The sequence below is a fragment of the Myotis yumanensis genome, unplaced genomic scaffold (assembly GCF_028538775.1).
Source record: "Myotis yumanensis isolate MYYU_CA2020_CCGP unplaced genomic scaffold, mMyoYum1.0.hap1 SCAF_2, whole genome shotgun sequence".
In the NCBI taxonomy this organism is placed as follows: Eukaryota; Metazoa; Chordata; class Mammalia; order Chiroptera; family Vespertilionidae; genus Myotis; species Myotis yumanensis.
Genome location: NW_027223753.1, coordinates 30,002,251 through 30,024,159, shown reverse-complemented (window position 1 = coordinate 30,024,159; position 21,909 = coordinate 30,002,251). Strand labels below are relative to the sequence as shown.

Below are 21,909 nucleotides of genomic sequence, written 5' to 3'. Positions count from 1 at the left end.
AGGGACCCACCCCCCCGTGCACGAATCTTCGTGCACTGGGCCCTAGTTTATCATAAAATCAGAGATAAAGAACTTCATTAGCTCATTTTTTAAATTCCTGTTATTACTTATTTTGGAGACTAATAACATTCTTTAAGATCCCCAAGGGAAGAAAAGTTCACAACTTATTCAAATCTTTGTAAGATTTGTAATTCATTGTTGTTGTTTTTATTTTTTGTTTTTAATTTTAAAAAGTTTCAGCAGGCTAATCTAAACCTCCCTTGCTATCGAGAAGAAAATTTCTTTAAATTCTATCTTAGAAAATGAGAGCTGGTCAGAGTTCTCTTCATAATGATGCTTCATATGTTTTATAGTATTAACATCATTTGGGCTCTTTGTTCTCAAAGTTTAAAGACTAGAACTTCTTCAACCCGATATGATTCAAGAATCATAATATACCTATTGCTCTTCTCTAGATTCTCTCCAAATTATTCCACAACAATGTAATCTTAGATTCATAAAACTGTATTCTAAATTCATACCAGCCATACTCATAGTTAGAACTCCATTCAGGATACAAAATTAGGGATCATATGGTCAAAAGATATTTTCATACTATATGTGTAATTCTCAGCTTTAAAATATTTTACTCTACAATTTGGGGAGGGGAAACAAGTATTTGGGGGCATTAACCACTAAACTACTAGTATATCCTGTCATTAAATAAATAATATTTTGCATTTAAACCTCACTCTACCTACTGAAATCTCTGTTTCCAAGTAGCTGGAAAGAGTGATGAATACCAGTCCCCCTTTGACACAAGAACACTCAAAGCTATCTTTGCAGCTGTTACTTAAAAACCTAGATGGAATCTGCTATTAATATTTCTTATGCTTAGTTTAAATATCTATCTATATAAAAGCCTAAGCAACCATCACAACCGAACCGAACAGGTTGCGTGGGGCGACCCAGCCGGCAGCAGGGGGGTTAGCGAGGGGCAACCAAACGACCGAGCAGCAGGCTGCGCTGGGAGACCGGGCCGGCAGGGGGGGTTAGTGAGGGGCGACCACACTCGTGCATGTGCGATACATATAAAGCTCTCGCTGGTGCGAATTGCACGCGTGTGTTTCCATCTGTCATTGTCAATCTTGAATGTGGTTGACATTTCTATTATAGAGAAAGGGCAAATAGGGATATTAAAATATTTCTTCTAATTAATTTGATTTCAATGTGCACAAATTTGTGCACCGGGCCACTAGTGTCAAGTATATCTCAATAAAGTGTTTCTAAAAAAAGAAACAAAATATTTGCGGTTTGGCATTAGTCAGCTAAGACATAAAAAGAAAAAGCCCTTAAAGAAAAAATTGATAAGTTGGATATTATCAAAACTGAAAACTGCTCTAGTAAAAAATTTGCATCCCAAATATCTAAAGAACTCTTATAATGCAATCATAAGAAGACAAAGTACCAAGTTTTAAAATGTGCAAACAATATGAAGAGACATACAAGTAGCCTATAAACAAATGAAAACATGTTCAGCATCATTAGTCAATAAGGAAATGCAAATTAAAACCACAATGAGATACCACTCCATACTTTTTAGAATGTCTAAAAATCAATTTGAAAAGCAATAATAATCTTTCTTCATGAATTTGTTTTAAGACACATTGCTTTCTTCTTGATGTCAATAACAAAAATAACTACATTTGTGCTGTAAGGTAAAGCATAAATGATTAACCCCATTTTATTATGGCTTCCACTCCTGTTTTCCTCTCATTATCCTATATGGGCTTCTCTTCTTGATTTTCTATTTCTTGATCTACAGACCTACTTTTAAATATATTAAGAAAACCTATTTTTTTCTTGGCTTCTACTTACCCAAATAGTCTCATCTTTTCCATAACCTCCATGAATTGTACTTTTTTACTAGTATATTGCTAATATGTCACTTTTCAAACTCCATAAATATGTGACCGGGTAGGGAGCAAGAACATTAACATAACTGTGAGAAAGTGAGTTCCTATGCTTAAAATCTCTATCCAGCACCATAGATCTTCAACAGAGACCTGTCCATAACACCTATCCTTCAGGATCTCAAGTATGAACTAGAACAAAGCAGAATAATCTTTTGCTTTCCTTTTTTTGTTGTTGTTGCTTTTATGAGAATCTTGAATACTAGTGAGCACTTAAGAATTCAATATGCATCTGTCAAACTGAATAAAATTAAAGCAGGAGTTCATTTCAAACCCACAGGATACTGTTTTGCTTTGAAGGTTAAAATCAAGTCTCAAATTCATTACCCACATGACTATAAGAAAAGGGTTTTGAACTCTAAAAATACCCTCTCTTAAAATTGAATACTTCTAACCCAACACTGGACACATGCTGCTTTGTATCAGATACTTTGTGTAGTGTTTTGCCTAGTTTACCATGTCCTTTCTCAGTGGTCTCCATCCTTAGGGTCCTGAAAGTTGTATTTATACCATGCCTGCACCATTACTACAACAAATTAAAGAATTTTTTTTATGTCATATCTATTTTAATGTTTAAAACTCTATTTTAAAAGACTCTTTCAGAGCAATTTTAGGTTCACAGCAACATTGAGCAGAAGGTACAGATGTTTTCCCGTATACTACATGCTCCCTGCCCCTACACATGCACAGCCTCCCACATGATCAACTCCCCACCCAGAATGGTATGTTTGCTACAAGTGACGAACCACCACTGCACATCATTGTCACTCACAGTCCATAGTTTAATTAGGTTCACTCTTGGTGGTGTACATTCTACAGACTTGGACAACTTATCAGCCACTATGATATCATACAGAGTATTTTCACTGCCCTGAAAACAAATTAAAGGATTTAAACCAGGGTTGATACCTGACCCAAGTTGTTCACCTGAATTTTCTCCCTCAGGAATTTAGAATTAGGACTGAACTGTTTGGGCTGATCTTCTGAAAGAAGAAACTATGAACCTGAGAGTTATTGTATGGCCATATGCCAGAAAGGCAAAGGAAGTTGGTTTGTAGAGCCCTGGCCAGTGTGCTGGACCACCCAGCACCAGAGGGTCTCGGGTTCGATTCCCGGTCAAGAGCACACACCTGGGTTACCAGTTCAATCCCCAGCCCCAGTTGGGGCCCATGCAGGGGCCTAACCAGTCAATGAATGTTTCTTTCTCTCTCTCTCTCTCTCTCTCTCTCTCTCCCGCCCGCCCCTTCCCTCCCTCCCTCTCTTCCACACTCTGTAAAAATTAATGGAAAAAAATACCCAGGTGAGGATTAACAAACAAAAAAAAAAAGTTGGTTTATAGAAATGAAGAAATAAGTTACATTCAGTGAGAAGCAACAGAGATGCAAGTATACTGCCTAGGTTCCTAAGAACCTAAGTTCTGTTCCCTCAAGAGATCCAGCTATCCCTGGGTTCTGTGAAATACCCCAATATTCTCCAAACAAATTTTTTGTTTTTCTTTTTCATTTGATATATTTAGTGCTGATTTCCTTTACTTGCAACCAAACAAAGCTTGACTAAAATAAGCTTACTAAATCAAATCATGTAACTTTTTTATTTTTCATATTTTATACTATGTGCACCATTGATAGGCAGAGATTTTATATTTGATTCTTCTTTTACTTTGCCAGTATATTCAGTAATGATTTTCATTCCCTATTACGTGATAGTATTTTTCCCTACATATATGAATTCATGACAAATCTAATTTCTCCACCACATCCCCATAATAAAACTACCTTTCATAACAAGGTTTTTTAAATCTTATACATGTATTTCAAAATTAAGTCACTAGTTTTATATTATTTATTCCAGTCTCCTGCATTAATCTTTCCTTTTGTACTTATTTTTTTATGGTATGATCAATTAAGTGGAATATTTTATGGTATCCCTCATTTAAGAAAAAGCCTCAAATTATAACAAATACTGATAACCAAGAGGCAAAATTTAGTAATCAGGAGCATGGGCACTAAAATAAGATCTATGTATAAATCTCAATCCTGTCCCTTAATATAATGCATGTCCTTGGGTTGCTTAACTTTATCTCAGTTTCCTAGTTTGTGAAACGAGAATAATAATTGTACCAACCTTATAGAGTTGTTGGTGGGAATTAATTAATATACTTTAAAATGCTTAAATAATGCCTGGTCTAGAAGTAAGAGCACCTTAAATGCTATCAAGGCCAATATTTAGTAACAAAAGTAACTTTTATAATGTCCTTCAGTCAATGGTACTCTTCAATACCTGATGTTCAGAAATGGAAGCCCTAAGGCATTAGATGAAAGATTAAATTACATTTAGAGTGAGCTAGACCAGCAGTATCCAATAGAACATTCTGCAATTACAGAAATGTTTGTGTGCTATTCAATAAGATAGTCACTAGCATATGTGGCTACTAAGCACCTAAAATGTGACTAATGTGACTGAGGAACTGATTTAAACTTGTATTCACTTTTAATTAATTTAAATTTAAGTAAATGCATAAGGCTAGTGGCTACCGTATTAGACAGCAAAACTTTAGAAGATAAGCCAGAAAAGTTCAAAGTACATTTTAGAAAAAGTTTCTATAGTGGTCAAAATTAAGAGTTTTTCTCATTAACCTTCATTTAATCGGAACATGCCAAAACTAAATATGAGAATAGATTTTATCAACTCCAAAAAAGTTTGATAAAAATAATGATAAAAGATAGCAATGACAATGTAAAAGCTATTTCTGTTCCTGTGTGGGGCAGACCTAAGAGCATAAAATTATAAAAATAAACATATAATATTAAATATCAGCAACATCCTTAGCCTGAAGGCCAGTTACAAACCTGGACATTACTGATACTCGAGAATCTAAGAATTTAGGGTAAAAGAAAAAAATAGAAAAAAGGGGGAAAAGAAATCCTCTTCTCACATGTTCTTGAGTTGAAGCAAAGAATACAAAATCTGTCCTCTTTTATTCTAAAAAAGATGATTCTTTTTGCTTTCTACTATTGCAAACTGGTAAAGAGAAAAAATATGCTAGATGCCTTATGTATATACTTAGTCCCATGAATCCTAACAGACTAGTGAGGTAAACATTAACAATCCTGTAACAGCAAAATTAGTAAAAGTGGAGTAACTTGTCCAAGATCATACGAGTAATATGTGGCAGAGATATGAACCTGTATCTATCTGATTCTAAGACTATATACCAGAGTTGCCTTATTAATACCAAACCCTGCTACTAGAAACAAGGCAAGAAGCCTTAAAACAAATCTACCCTCTTCTGGTTGTTCTAAATTGCAGGGTCATCAGTATCAACAGGAGGAAACAGATGAACAGGAAATTCATCTGGGACACTAATATAACACATGAGCTTCTCTGGTGCTAAAATATCCGTGTTCCCTAGCATATTCTAAACAGATACACTGGATTAATAATAAAAGGCATCTTTAAAGAAGAAGCATAACAAAAAAGAAGAAAAATGAGTGTGAAAACAGAAAAAGATAACAAGAGGAAGAAATCTTATGTAGAAGGGGGGGGGGGGGGGGGGGGTGTATGTCACCAGAAACTACTTAAAGTGCTACTGATAAGCCAGTATCCCAGGCTACATACACATATGAACCATAAAATAAATCCGCTAATACATGTTAGCCAGTTTAGAAATACAGAAAAGGCCCCATTTTAACAAGTCCCCAAAGTCATCAAATTTTATTTTGCTTTGATCAAACCAAATTATGAAAAATAGTCTATTGCTACAACATGTGAAAGAAGTATGTTATAAACATACTAGAGGCCTGATGCACAAAATTCGTGCAAGAGTAGGCCTTCCTTACCCCAGCTGCCGGCACCTGCTTCCCTCTGGCACCCAGGACCTGGGCTTCCCTCGAAGCCCCAGCATTCCAGAAGGATGTCCGGTCTAATTAGCATATTACACTTTTATTATTATAGATATGTGTATACTTGCCTAAATAAAGCAAATGTTCAAGGAAAGCTTTTGGTTGTTTTTTTTTTTTTTTAAGTGAGCTTTTGCTCTTACCGAATCTGTACTTTGAAATAAAAACACAGGTATACCTCAGGATTCAAACCTATCTTATGCAAACTCAGGAACCAAACAGATTCTGCTAAATTTTTTAAGATTCTACTATTTGATAGAAACTGTACCCATCATTATCTGAACTCTCACTCTTGCTCTCCAAAACTCAGGAAATGAATAGCTATAGATGACCCAGTATTCACTATCCAAACATTATTTAAACTCAGGATATGAATGTAGTTGATTCAAATTAAAAGGCCTACTTGTGAATCCTATATAAATTTTAATATAATTTCACATCCTATATAATAAAAGGCTAATATGCAAATTGTCCCCTCGACCGGGAGTTCAACCAGGAGTTTGACTAGGGGGCGAGCCCAGCCCCATCAGCCCCAATCAGGGAGGGCCAGCCAGACCCCACCTGTGCACGAATTCATGCACCGGAAGTCTAGTGATTTATAAAATTAGGGATTTTTTTGGCATCATACAAGTATTCTGCATAAACACTAGCAGCAAAATAGATCTGAGAAAATATCTTTTTTGTACTATATTTCTTAGTTGTTTAATGAAACAAGTTATTAAGTTATTCCCCCTAGCTCCCTTTACTTCACTTAGCACAATACCCTCTAGGTCAACCCATCCATGCTGTCGAAAATGGTAAAATTTCATTCTTTTTTATATCTGAGTAATATTCCATTGTAGATTTTTTAATTATAAAATACAATAATGTAATTTTAAAAATAATCCTAACATATTCAAATTAAACAAGGATCCAGTATCATTCATAGCAAACAATATTTAATTTGTTTACCCTAAATATCTAAAGGGGAGAGAAGAATTTTAATCCATTTACTAACTAGCTGGGAACAAACCTGAAACCCAGGTGCATACCCTTGACCAGGAATCAAACCCACAACCCGCAACCGGCCAGGGCCCCCAACAAATTTTTTAAATGTCACACATTTTCGTTCCACCTCCTATCTTCACTTACACATAAATTGTCAATTCTCATTCTTACCTATGCCTACAAACCCCTACCTGCCTACCAATTTCCTCTTTCTCAGCCACATATTCAGTTCTTCTCCACCAACTCAGATGTTTTTTGTTTTAAGGCTAGCCACTTCCTAGATATACCAGCAGTATATATAGGAGAGTTTTGAGTTCTGGTTCTATTTCTAGAAAAATGTTTCTGGTTTGAGGAAGACTCTCTGGAAAGGTAGACTAAAACTGATTGTGGTTTTAAACAATCCAGTGTCCCCCCATCACTACCAGAAAATAGTCATTCTTGTATTATTGTATTTTGCTGCTATTGTTTATGCAGAATACTTGTATGATGCCAAAAAAAATCCCTAATTTTATAAAATAGTCATTCTTTTCTTCTTTTTCATATATCAAACCAACGCTGGCTTCCAGATAGAAAAACCAATGACAAACAATGGTTTTCTCTGGTTCATAAATGGACTTTATAAAATATTACAGAAATAAAAGATGTATGTATTTAATTTTTATTTTTTTAATCCTCACCCAAGGATATTTTCCCATTGATTTTTAGAGAGAGTGGAAGGCAAAGGGAAAGACCGAGAAATATTGATGTGAGAGAAACACATCGATTGGTTGCCTTCTGCACACACTCAGATCAAGGCTCGGGCAAGGGAGGATGACTCTTCCCATCATACTCATTAAAAACCGTTAAGTCAAATTAGTTCTATAGCAGCTTTGGAAATTTAAAAAAAGATAATACTCTTTTTAAAAAGTTCTTTTCAGAATTACACAGGTATCCCTTGTTTGGTAGCATGGGGGGAAGGCGGAGAGGTGGCAGGGGTTAACAAAGTAGAAAAGCAACCCTCCATCTGTTTCCATTATAAGCTGGAAGATGCATTCTCAGGGAAAGATATACCATTATGCCATGGAGTAAAGTTTTTTACTAAGGAAAAAGAACAGCCAGCCTTGGTCTGTTGAAAACTCAAGTGTGTGTAAACACTACGAAGGCAACTTCATTTTCCTTTTGTGGAATTCTAGACAACCAGAATTTCTTTCCAGCCTAAGGATTCCTTGGCTTCACATTCATGGCTCTAACAATTTTGTATCCTTCCTCTCTCTCCTCTGCCCTCCAAAGCTAGGCAAGTTTAGCTCTCTTCACCACTCTGTTCCAGCCACAGTGACCTCCAACATACAAGACAAGTAAATCTCCTGCCTTGGCACTTCCTGAATTCCCTCTACCTGGAATGCACATCTTCCATATATCCAAGATAGGACTCATTCAAATGTCACTTTTCAGTAAAGTCTTCCATAGCTACCCTATCTTAAACAAAGAAAAAAAAAACAACAAAAAAACTGTATTTCCTATTCCTCTTCTCTCTTTTATTTTCGCCTTAACCCTATCACTAACAAATACTTCTTATTTATCTTGCTCATTAATTGTCCCTTCACCAGAATATGAGCTCCATGATTATAGGATTTTTATCTGCTATGTTCACTTCTGTAGCCCAACATTTACAATAGTGCCTGACAAAATATTAGGTGCTCAACATGCTGAATGAATAAATGGTACTACTATCTGCAATACTACACGTAACTGGTAAGTGTTGCCATCAACACTTCATATTCTAGTCTGAAAGATTTCAATGAACAGACTAGATTTAGATTATCTTATCAATCTGTACTCTGGGAACTGCAGCAACCCCTCGGGGATAAATGTGAGGACAGAAAATGGTAACCTAAGCAAGGAGAAAAGTCCTACATTTATCTGTTTTATTCATTGGATTTCACATAAATTTAACTTGTAAAGGATTTGGCAACTTCAAAAAATCTAAAACCACTGGGTTGTATATAACTTAGTTCCTAAGTTCTATTTTACATTAGGTAACATGTTTACCTAGGTAACATGTTTACATCCTCCTTTAGAAAGAGGTTAAAATTTAAATTAGCATCTAATCTCATTTAATAATCTGCTACAAAGGCAACCAATATTTACTCTGTATTTTCCAATTCAAACAAGAGATTAGTTTTTAAAAAAAGAAATGACAAAGTATAAAATTATGTTATTTCATGTATAAGAACACGTGTAAATTCACCAAGTAGAACTTAAAAGATCCAAATCCCATTACCACAAATATTGCTATAAGTAAAAATATCTCCCAAGTAAAATGTTACATGCTCCAATAAAGAAAAAGAGGAGCACTCACCTTAATGAAGTTACAGATGGACAAGCCTGTCCATACAAACCCATCTGGCCACAAAGAGAATCTGAAAAATAGAGAAGAGTTATTTATCAGGTGCTCCAAAGTAAATGAAACTATAAATCATGTTACAATTCTAATTAAAACACTCTGAAAACATATAAAATTTAACAAATTGTTATGCTTATGTTATACAGGGTGTGTCCAAACTGTTTAGTAGAATCCTAGGGGTTCCAAGAGATGCCTAAAGGCTACCAAAAAGTTGAGCATGCAGACTCTCATTCCCACATAATTGTCCCCCACCCATCTACTCTTCAATCTAAGCAGTATTGGCTTTATATCCTGGACTTCACTGAAATAATTCCATTGCTTAACACATTAAGCACCCAGCCTGTTTTGTCTTCCGGACAGAAAGTATAGTGTCAGTCACTGATGACTGACTAGGCCAGTGGTGGGCAAACTCATTAGTCAGCGAGCCAAATATCAACAGTACAACGATTGAAATTTCTTTTGAGAGCCAAATTTTTTAAACTTAAACTATATAAGTAGGTACATTGTTATTAACTTAATTAGGGTACTCCTAAGCTGGCCTTTGCTAAAAACGTCCTCAATTTGATTGAGGTACGTTCACTGAGGTCCACCCCTTCCAACTCTCCCATCCACACTCGTCTTGTATACTTGTTTCGTCTATCTCCTTTCCGAAAACCAACTTCTGCGCATGAGCCACGAAGTTTCAATCACACTGTACGTGTGCGCCCGCACATGGTATTTTGTGGAAGAGCCACACTCAAGGGGCCAAAGAGCTGCATGTGGCTCGCGAGCCGCGGTTTGCCGACCACTGGACTAGGCGCTTAATGTGTTTAAGAAAAAAAAGTGAAGAACAGCACTGAAACAGAAAGACCATTGAATGAAAGAGTTCTAGGGCCAAATTCTAACTGTGGCACTATGAGACCCTGAAGAATTTCATATAAAACCTCACTGAACCTCAGTTACTTCATCTGTAACCTGGCAATAATACCACCTATATAACTTTATTTATTCATCAGGAATAAATTGCAGGTTTGATGTAAGAATTAAATAAATCGATGAACAAATGTGAAATTGTCTATTAGCACTAATACTGGGCACAAGGATGATCCACAAATGTCTACAGGTAACATGAATGAGAGAAGTTGGAATAAGTATGTGTATACATATGCATACGTTACACAACTGATGAAGATTATGAGCAACTAAAGAAAACATGTTCACTCTGAAGAAATCATATGCTATTCCTAGTTCTAGAAAATTGTTACTAAACAAGACTGCAAGCCCAGTATTGTAAGGTCTTCTAATTTTTCTCAAGAGAAATAAGATATCCAAATTTTTATTTTAAATCTCCTGATTTTTATTTTCTAAATACTATGTGGACCAAACAAACATTGGATTTTGTCCCAAGTTTATAACCTTTGATTTAGAAGCTTACTGAATTCCCTGCATACAACTGTCCCTGCATGCCCTGAAGAGAGACAGACATTTCTATTTCTGCCAGAATAACAGAATAGATAGCTTGATCAACATGCCATTGAAAATAACAAACACTGGATAAAATATTTTAAACCTTTAAAATAACAAACATTGGATAAAACAAGGCATGATCAAGTCCAAAGACTAAATAAGAAAGGAAAATTAGAAAAGTATGCAGAGAAAAGAAACCAGCTTTTATTCAACTTCAGGGCATTTTGCCAAACCCTGTGGATATCAGCTTGCAATCCCAAAGCCTACCGGGGCCCAAGGTACAGAGGCAAAGGCAAAGTCCAGGTGTTAACCAAGAAAATTGCCTTCTTACCCTTGGCATTGAGTGCTGGGGAAGGGATGGGGGCCAAGATTGCATTCAACAGTAGCTGACTCTCACCTAATTATGGTTTAAAAGCTTTATATTCAGAATTCTGTTTAGGGTAGTTCTACATTGGTAGTGTCCCCCACCCAATCTTGATAGAAGCAAATGCAAATCCTCTGAAGGAATCTGCCTTTGATCTCGGCCTGGAAGAATTCCCACAAATAAGGTTCCAAAAGTAACAAATTCAAAATCAAAAATCACAAAACTCAGAACTGAGTCACTCAGAGTAAGGTACAGCTGAAACATCAGTTGGAACAACCAACACCTCAAAGACTTAGATATGGGAATTACTATACTTTTCTCTACCGTTTTACTTATGGGTGATTTATTTACTCCTGTGTTTCAATTGCCTGCATGCATATGAACCTCAAAGCTGTACCTCTGGCAGTTATAAATCTCCTGATCTCCAACATAAATATCTAACATGCCCAACTAGAAATCCCAAATTTAACATGTCCCAAACTGAATTCATTATCTTTCTATAAAATATTTCCTAATGTGACAAAATAGCTTTCATTTCCTTTGTTAGAGTAGCACACTTCTTTTCAAATCTTGATTTCTATGAGGAATGACTGACTTCTCTTAAATACTCCTGGGCTCTTAACCCACTCCTCAAAGAGGTAAATAACTTAGTGACTAGAGATAACTCCAGAACCTACATCCAGGACTCTGTAAAGCAGTAATCTGGGTGTGCCTGCTCTGTTGAATCTAACAATCTGACATCAGGTGGACTGTACCATGGTCTATATTGGGTTCTGTTGGGTGGGAATGAGAGAATGTGGAAAGTTAGACTATTTGGCTTTTCAAACTAAGCCACATTCTACAATATTCTATGATATCACCCTTATCAGAAGCAAAGGTAATTCCTCCAAAAGTTACCATATAACCTGGCAATTCTATTCCTAGGCACCTGTATATCTGTGTGTGTGTGTGTGTGTGTGTGTGCATATCCCCAAAAGAATTTAAACATATGCTCACAAAAAACCTGCATAGTGTTCATAACACCATTATCTGTAACAGCCAAAAAGTAGAAATTAATCAAATATTCATCATTTGATAAATGGATAAATAAGCTGTGGCATATCTATACAATATCCATAATATACAATGGAATATTATTCAGCCATAAAAGGGAATGAAGCCCAGCCCTGCCGGCGTGGCTCAGTGGTTGAGCATTGACCTATGAACAGGAGGTCACAGTTCGATTCCTGGTCAGGGCACATGCCCCGGTTGCAGTCTCGATTCCCAGGGTGGGGTGTGGAGGAGGCAATCAATCAATGATTCTCTCTAATCATTGATGTTTCGATCTCTCTCTCCCTCTTCCTCTCTGAAATCAATAAAAAAAATTTTTTTTTTGAATGAAGCCCACTACAACACTGATGAACCTTGAGAGCCTTATGCTAAATGAAAGAAGTCATACACAAAAGGCCACATATTGTATGATTCCATTTATATAAAATATTCAGAATAGGCAAATCCTAGAGATGGAAAGTAGATTAGTGGTTGCCAGGAGATGATGGAAAGGGTAGGTGGGATGGCAGGGGAAAGAGTGACTACTAATAGGTTTCTTTTGGGCATGATGAAAATGTTCTGGAATTTGATAATGGTGATAGCTGTACAACCTTGCAAATAAAAACTTTTAGCCTAAAACTACCAACTGTACACTTTAAAATGGTGACGTTTATGGTATGTGAATTTTTATCTCAATAAAAAACCAACTGTACAAACAGTAATATTTCACTTATCATTTGTTGGTTCTTGTTTTATTTCTCAGTCAACTCAGAATTCAGGCAAGAGAAAGGGATCTTTCTTATATATTGAGTCCCCCACATCAATACCTTTAGGACCCCCAATTGTTTTTTTTATTTTTTTAATATATATTTTATTGATTTTTTTACAGAGAGGAAGGGAGAGGGATAGAGAGTTAGAAACATCGATGAGAGAGAAACATCGATCAGCTGCCTCCTGCACACTCCCTTACTGGGTATGTGCCCACAACCAAGGTATTTGCCCTTGACCGGAATCCAACCTGGGACCCTTGAGTCCGCAGGCCAACGCTCTATTCACTGAGCCAAACCGGTTAGGGCAGAACCTCCAATTAGTTACCATTCACTACCAACTCTAGTTCCTAAATATCTTTCTAATGTGTTCTAGTCTCAATGTCTTTGTTTCTCTATTTTCTTCATTTTAATCTACATTGCTGCTGCTAAATGGTGTCCTGAACCCCAGGCTGGTTAACTAAAATAACAAACATATGCCAATCTTCTTCTCCCTGCCCAGGCAAATGACTAGCAACATGGAAATCTCACAAGAAAAGGCTAAGGTCAGGAAAATCACAGTGTCCTCCAAATTACAAGCTTATATCTCTGGAGCAAACTACAGTTAAACAATTATATTAACTCATTCAATTACATCCATAATTTATACTGTTTAAGCTGGTGCCAACAACACCTAGTAGCTTTTTCTCCAAATCTTTTGAATATGAACGTACAAGAAAGTTTATGTTGATGAATGGCACAACCAGAATTAGTAAAACCAGTCATTCACTGATGGGTATGCTCTAATAGAATTTAGTGTATTGTATTCCATCAACAACAGAATATGGAATTTCTTTTAATATAAGCAGTCTTCAAGTGTATATTAAACTGAGTCACACACTATCACATTTAGGAAGCAGATATTTAACAGACTAAGTTGTATAATAATGCATTATTTGGGAGCAGGAGGTGAAATGGGGCTAAGTATTTTGAAAAAGCTCCCAAGTAATTCTTATGAACTCTTCTCTCTCCCACCCACAGATATAATGCTTTATAGTCTACAAAGAACTTAAAGCATTCATTACTTGAGTCAAGACCTAGATTAGAATTCCAATTGTAACCATGAGTATATTGTTAATTTATCTAAGGCTTAATTTCCTCCTCTATACAAAAGGAAAAATTCATGCCTCACTGTGACAGTAGCTTGAATGAAAGCACCAGCCTAACACCAGACAAAAGAATTAAATTTGTTTAAAGTAAATGCTATAGCACTAGAGATCAAAAGACTATTCCTTCTTTTTTAAGTTCTGAACTCAGCCCTATCTTTCAAAAGACTTAAAAGTATAAAATTCACTAGCATCCATGAAGGAATAAACCCTCTGATTCAGATTACTTGACTGAGCATTGTGAATTGTCAATAGTCACAGATAAATATTAAAGCAGTCATGGAAATAACCTGTGTTAATCAGCCTGAACAGGAGAAATCCGCCCGAGGAAGGAGTAAAGGGAAAAGAATCCTGCTCCATGAGTAGCAATCAGCTGTTCATCTCAGCTCCACTAGCTAAACCTGAAAGCACGGGTGTAGCATGAGCTAAGTGAGATCTCATAGTCATATGCTCTCAGAAAGCAATTAAAATCATGTGAGAATGATCAAAATTCACCACAGGAATATTAAAGGAAGAGAGGCCAAACTTAAGAGATAATTAAGAGAAAAGAAACTAGTTTAAAAAGAACTTGAGAAAAATCATACTGGAAATAACAAGAGATTTAATGGGAAGAAAGGTAATAGTGTTACACATAGATCATAAATTGAGACGATAATAATGGCCTTTAATGGAAGATCATTAATACTGAAGGGTGGTTTTGTGGACTAGTAAGATCAAAAGTTAGACTTCAGGGGGATTAAGAATTAGGAGCAAGAGGGAAATTAAAGTTCAGCTAAAGATGTATAGGATGAAAATAAATGGAAAGGGCAATAAGGTCAAACAGAGCAGAGAGAATAGTTTAAGTAATCAGGAAAGGTGAAGAATATGTTACAACTTTCATCACACTGTATCCCGTTTTATTCTTCATTGCTTTTTTCACTATCTGATATGACTTGTTAACTGTTTCTCCCCAGCTAGAATGCAAGCTCCACAACAAGCAGGAACTTTTATTTATTTTGTTCTCTGTTATATCCCCCAAACCTGGCATATAGTCAGCAGTCTATTTGTTCAATGAACGAACAAACTAGGTTTCTCAAGAGTGGAAAAAGAGAGTAAATTAAAAATAAGAAAAACTAAGGTCTCACTGAAAACTCACCAGGTCTTTTTAATAGTCTTTGTATCTATTACTTCTCTCCGCCTCTGAGCAAATAACGTAGGACTAATTAGCAGTTAAAAAGGCAAGGTAGATATCCAGAATATATAAAGAAGTCTTACATCACAATAATATTAAAAGACAACCCCATTGCCCTGGCCGGTTTGGCTCAGTGGATAGAGCGTCGGCCTGCAGACTGAGGGGCCCCGGGTACGGTTCCGGTCAAGGGCATGTACCTTGGTTGCAGGCACATCCCCAGTGGGGGGCGTGCAGGAGGCAGCTGATCAATGTTTCTAACTCTCTACCCCTCTCCATTCCTCTCTGCAAAAAAATCAATAAAATATATTTAAAAAATAAAATAAAAGACAACCCCATTAAAAAAAAAAAAACAGGCCCTAAACAGTTTGGCTCAGTGGATAGAGCATGGCCTGCAGACTCAAGGGTCCCAGGTTCGATTCCGGTCAAGGGCACGTACCTTGATTGTGGGCACATATACCCAGTAGGGAGTGTGCAGGAGGCAGCTGACAGATGTTTCTCTCTCATCGATGTTTCTAACTATCTATCCCTCTCCCTTCCTCTTTGTAAAAAAATCAATAAAATATATTAAAAAAAAAAAAAAACAGGTAAAGATTTGAAGATACAGCTCAAGGGTAGAGCATTTGACTGAAAAAAAATGGGCAAAAATTTGAATAGACATTTCTCCAAAGAAGATATGCAAATGTCCATTAAGTACATGAAAAGGTGTTCAACATCATTAGTCATTAGGCAAATGCAAATAAAAAACACAAATGAGATACCACTTCACATCCACTAGGAAGGCTATAATCAAAAGGACAGACAATAACAAGAGTTGCAAAGATGTGGAGAAACTGAAACTCTCAAACATTGCTAGTGAAAATGTAAAATAATGCTACCACTGGGGAAAACAATTTGGTAGTTTGTAAAACAGTTACCATATGACATAGCCATTCTACTCCTAGGATATATACCCCCAAAAACGAGGAGCCACCCCCATCTTCCAAACTGGAACAGAAAGGGCAGAGTAAAAGTAATAGTTTCACCAGTAAGCGACTCTACTATAGCAACTGTTTTCAAATCTATAACCCCATGAACCAATAGTGGTTCAGGAAAGTTTGTTTTCTGGTGGGCTCCATTATTTCCAAACCATACTGCGTATTACATAAAGATGTCCAATGAAGATACACTTATGGTTCTTTTTTTTTTTTTAAGTTTGCCCAGCCAGTGAGGCTCAGTGGTTGAGCACAGGCCCATGAACCAGGAGAGCATGGTTAGATTCCCCATCAGGGCACATGCCCAGGTTGCAGACTCAATCCCCAGAAGGGGCGTGCAGGAGGCAGCCAATGAATGATTCTCTCATTGATATTTCTATCTCTCTCCCCCCCACACACTTCCTCTCTGAAATCAATAAAAATATATTTTTAAAAATAAAAGTTTTATACACCTGTATACATCCTGAAAAAAATTCTATAGGAAACCATTCTACCACTGCCTACAAATCAATAACTTAGGTTATATTTTCTCCTAAAATAAGACCAGGGCCAGGACTTCTTATCTATATATATAAAACCCTAATATGCAAATAGACCGAATGGCAGAACCAAACAACCAGTCACTATGACGTGCACTGACCACCAGGGGACGCGTACAGAACATGGTGGGCGTCAGCTGCGGCAGGATGGTGGAGCAGGTGAACGAGGACACCAGACCAAGGCAGGGCACTGGTTGCTGTCACTGGGGCGAAACTCTGGTGGTTAATTGAAAATTCTTTGCTCCTGTGCACCACAGTCCTCCCGGCACTCACACCCACTGCCCGGCACTCACACCCACTGCCCGGCACTGGGCCCAATTGCTCAGCGCCGTCAGCAGGTACAAGCGGTGGCTGCCGGCCGGCCCCGATTGCTCCTGAGGGTTTCTCCACCTCCCCCTGCTCCTGAGGGGCGATTGGGGCAGCAGGTGCCGCTCACACCCGCCGACGGTGCCAGCCCCGCTCACAGCTCCTGCTGGTGCTGGCCCCAATCACTCTGTGCCATCAGCGGGTGCGAGCAGGGTCAGCACCGTCAGAGCATGGGAGCGGCAGCGTTGGGAGCGGGGCTGCCGGGAGACAGGGCACTGGGTGCCACAGCAGGAGGGGCCGGGCGGGGGCTTAGAGAATGGGCCGAGACCCACCCCTGTGCCCACTGCAGCTTCGTGGCCCACAGTTCTGTTCAAGGTGTACAAATTCGTGCACTGGGCCCCTAGTTCTCTAATAAGAGAAGGGGAAGGGGAAGGCATGCCAACCAACAATCAGGTTTAGCTTTTTAAGACTGTTTTGAGAGTTAGAAATTTAACTCTGAACTAACTGCTTTTTTTTAAATTTTATATATATACTTGAGGCCCAATGCATGAAATTCATGCAAGAGTAGGCCTTTGCAGCCCCGGCTGCCTTGACCCTCACAGCCCAGGCTTCGTCTGGAAGGTCATCAACTGTTCAGCCATTTGGTCAATTTGCATATTATGCTTTTATTGTTATAGATTTTTTTATTATTTTTATTGATTTCAGAGAGGAAGGGAGGGGGAGAGATAGAAATATCAATGATGAGAAAAATTGAGAGCCTGCCTTCTGCACGCCCCCTACTGGAGAGCGAACCTGAAACCTGGGCATGTGCCCTTGACCGGAACCAAACCTGGAACCCTTCAGTCCACAGGCCAAGGCTCTATCCACTGAGCCAAACCAGCTAGGGCCTAACTGCCTCTTTACCCTCCACAGTTTAGGACTGGTGTCAATAAAATAGGTGGTTAATGTGGGAGAGGGGAGACTCTTGGCGAAACATCAGAGAGCTATAACTTCTTCCAAACCCCAAACCTTACTTCCTGCAATTTATGTAAACAAATCACAGGCCACCCTCTTCAAACCAAATCATAACCCAAGCAAATAACACTGGATTCTATTTCTGGCTCTGTCATTAACTCACTGGATAATCCTGAAGCTTCAGTCTCTGTACTTTGCTCAATAACTTAACCACAATTTCCAGTTCCAAAATCAAACCATGTGGATTAATAAAGAACTTTTTTCTCAATTTTTAAATTTATTTTTATGGAAAATCTGACAAAGATATATGAAATGAAGTCACATTACATGTTTAAATCATCTTTATTAAATATATATAAAATTTTCAAAAAAATATCCCATGCAAAAATGTTGAGCTCTTCCATTTTAAACTTTTAAGGATATTCACAGGGAGAATAAGATTTCAGAGGACCGAAGGGTTTTGAGGTTTTAATTTTAAGCTCAGTTATATTTAGAAAGCCACCTCTCTATATCCTGTATCTTTATCTTGGGCATTTGATTCATGAGCTTTGCCTGGTATAATTCAAAGTAAGAGATCCTACCACATCCCTGAAAAGTAAATTGAACATATCAGAACATACTGATCATCAGAGAAATGACATGCTATACTGCAACTGGAAAGATGGGAGGCTATCCTCTCCACTGCTAGTCCTATTTAACACTCCGGTGTGGGGTGAATTTCCCGCCAAAATATAAGATGGCGCGGGCAATTATTTAGGTTTCCCGCGCAAAATCAGGGATTTTTATGATACCTATTACCCCAATGGGTATGAAACGGTTCGCATACGCAGGTAGGTATCTTTGTGAACGGCAAACAAACAAATATTTGGTAATACGCAGTTACAATCGGCCCGAGTTTACACGTTTCCCGCACTCCACCCCAAATCTATATGAACCGAGTTAAGACGGCTCCCGCGGAGTACGCGCAATTCACGCGAGCCGACTTAACTCGTTTCCCCCACTCCAAGTGTTAACAAAATAAAAGTACATGTCTGGTCCCCAAAGCTAGTCTACAAACCACTATCAACTTTAAGAATCATTTCTATCCTATTCCTGAAAATCCTGATTCAAGATTGTAGGGTAAAACCTAGGAAATCTACGAATTAAAAGTATCTCAGGTGATTCTGATCCACAACTTATTTGGGAGTTATTGGTTTAAAACAAGGATAGCAAAAAAGTTTCATATCATTTTGCCAATTATGCTCCACTAGAGGCCCAGCGTGTGAAATCTCCCGGCCCCACCCACCGCGCCGCTACCCTTGCAGCCCCGACCACTGGCTGCCCCGCCCACCTGCCAGCCGCCAGCCTTGCTGCGATCGAAGCCTGTGGGCTGAAGAGGAGGGACCGAGAGGTGCTCCATGCACCTCCTGGTGACCGTCATTTGGTCATTCCAGCATTCCAGCATTCCGGCCACTGGCCTTTTATAAATATACTAGAGGCCCGGTGCACAAAAATTTGTGCACTCGGGGGGGAAGGGGGGGTCCCTCAGCCCGGCCTGTGCCCTCTCGCAGTCTGGGACCCCTCGGGAGATAACGACCTGCTGGCTTAGGCCTGCTCCTGGGTGGCAGAGGGCAGGCCCAATCCCTAGGTGCAGCCCCTGGTCAGGCTCAGAGCAGGGCTGATTGGGGAGTTGGGGCGCCGCCCCCTGTCATGCACAGAGCAGGGCGGATTGGGAGGTTGTGATGCCACCCTCAGTCATGCTCAGGGTAGGGCTGATTGGGGGGGTTGGGGCACCGCCCCCATCACACTCAAGGCAGGGTCAATGGGGAGGTTGCGGCACCACCCCCTGTGATGCACAGAGCAGGGCCAATCAGGGGGGGCACTGCCCCCCCCCCCCCGTCACGCACAGAGCAGGGCCCATCAGGAGGTTGGGTAGCTCCCCTGTCACGCACAGAGTAGGGCCAATAGGGGAGTTAGGGCACCGCCCCCTGTCACACACAGAGCAGGGCCGATCAGGGGGTTGGGATGCCACACCCTGTCACACACAGAGCCGCAGAGTGATCAGGGGGTTTGGGCGCTGCACCCTGTCATGCTGATCTGGTGCCAGGAGACCTCTTGGCTCCGCTGATCCCGGTGCTGGGAAGCATATTACCCTTTTACTATATAGGATAGAGGCCTGGGGGCCGGCTGGTTTGCCCTGAAGGGTGTCCTGGATCAGGGTGGGGGTCCCCACTGGGGTGCCTGGCCAGCCTGGATGAGGGGATGATGGCTGTTTGCAGCTGGTCACACACCCTTCAGGGTGGGGGTCCCCACTGGGGTGCCTGGCCAGTCTGGGTGAGGGGCTGAGGGCTGCTTTCAGGCTGACTGAAGCTCCCAACCGCTCCTTTTCTTCTTTTTTTTTTTCTTCTGGGCCAGCTTTAGCTCTGGCTCTAGCTCTGAGGCTTCCACTGCTGGTTTGTTTGCCATTCTATAATCGAAACAATGTATAACTTCAGCTCTGAGATCCCAGCCAGCTATATTTGTTACAAAGTTTCAAACTGTCAGCTCAGAGGCCTGCAAGGCAGGCGGGGAACGGGGAATGTTGGAGTCTGCAGTCCCAGGAGCAAGCAAGCCTCCTGTTTGCTTACAGCTGCCTGGCTGCCGGCCGCCATCTTGGCTGACAGTTAATATGCATAAGGATACGCTGATTAGCCAATGGGAAGGGTAGCGGTCGTACGCCAATTACCATGTTTCTCTTTTATTAGTGTAGACTAGAAGCCCCGTGCACAAAAATTTGTGCACTGGCAAGGGAGGGGGGTCCCTCAGCCCAACCTGTGCCCTCTCACAGTCTGGGGCCCCTCGGGAGAAAACCACCTGCTGGCTTAGGGCCGCTCCCTGGGTGGCAGATGGCATGCCCAATACTGCAGCGTCTGCCCCGTCTCCCCCAGTCACAGATGGCAGGCCCAGATCCCATGCTGGGGCGGGTGGTGGCTGGGGATCTCGCTGCCACCCGCCCCGCCCACCCCACCCAAGAAACGGCAGGCCCAGATCCCACGCTGGGGCAGGCGGCAGCTTGGATCACGCTGCCGCCCGCTCCGCCCACCCCGCCCAAGACACGGAAGGCCCGGATCCCACGCTGGGGCAGCGCAGCAGGATCTGCCTGCAGTATGCAAATTGGCCGCATCTTTGTTGGTGGTTAATTTGCATATCGCGCTGATTCGTGCAATAGGCCTTCCCTTCCCTTGGCTGCTGGCACCAGTTTTCCTCTGGCACCCGGGACCCAGGCCTTCGCTCTGGCTGGGCTCCGGCCACAGTCCCCCCCCACCCCCCCAAAGCCGTCAGGCCTCGCGGCTCCGCCCATCCGGGGGCATGAGGCCTCCCGGCTCCGCTGATCCCGGGGCCATGAGGCCTCGCTGCTCGGCAGGCTTTGGGTACGTTTGGCTTTGCTCCACCGCTTGGAGCCTAGTATGCAAATTAACCGCCATCTTTGTTGGCGGTTAATTTGCATATTGCCCTGATTAGCCAATGGGAAGCATAGCGAAGGTATGGTCAAATACCCTTTTGTCCGTAGATAGGACTAGGGGCCCAGTGCACGAATACGTGCACCTTGAAAGGAACTGTGGGCTGTGAGGCTGTGATGGATACAGAGGTGGATCTAGGCCCATCCTCCGCGCCCCTACCCTGCCCCTCCTGCCATGGCTCCTGGTCCCCTGTCTGCTAGCAGCCCTGCTCCTGCCACTGCCACTCCCATGTGCTGACGACACCGGCCCCACTTGTACCTGCTAACAGCACGGAGCAATTGGGGCCAGCGCCATCAGTGGGTGTGAGCGGAGGCTGCTGCCCCAATTGCCCTTCAGGAACAGGGGGAGGTGGAGAAGCCCTGGGGGGTGACCAGAGCCCGCAGCCACCACTTGCACCCGCTGATGGTGCCGAGTGATTGGGGCCAGCTCTGGGCACCTGCAGTGAGTGTGAGCAGTGGCTCTGGCGCTGGAAGTGGGTGCAAGTGAGGCTGGCGCTGGCAGCAGGAGCAAAGAATTT

The 21,909-nt window shown here is 40.6% G+C and overlaps 1 protein-coding gene across 2 annotated transcripts in view; it reads right to left on the bottom strand.

Annotated features, from left to right (window-relative positions):
* FOXJ3 (forkhead box J3) overlaps positions 1-21,909 on the bottom strand; it is a 129,926-nt gene that overhangs the window by 90,849 nt on the left and 17,168 nt on the right. For both annotated transcript variants that reach the window (XM_070404988.1, XM_070404989.1), the window contains exon 2: positions 9,177-9,237. In XM_070404988.1, the coding sequence (XP_070261089.1) occupies positions 9,177-9,220 (44 nt within the window). In that variant the 5' untranslated portion in view covers positions 9,221-9,237. The remainder of the gene's footprint in view (positions 1-9,176; positions 9,238-21,909) is intronic.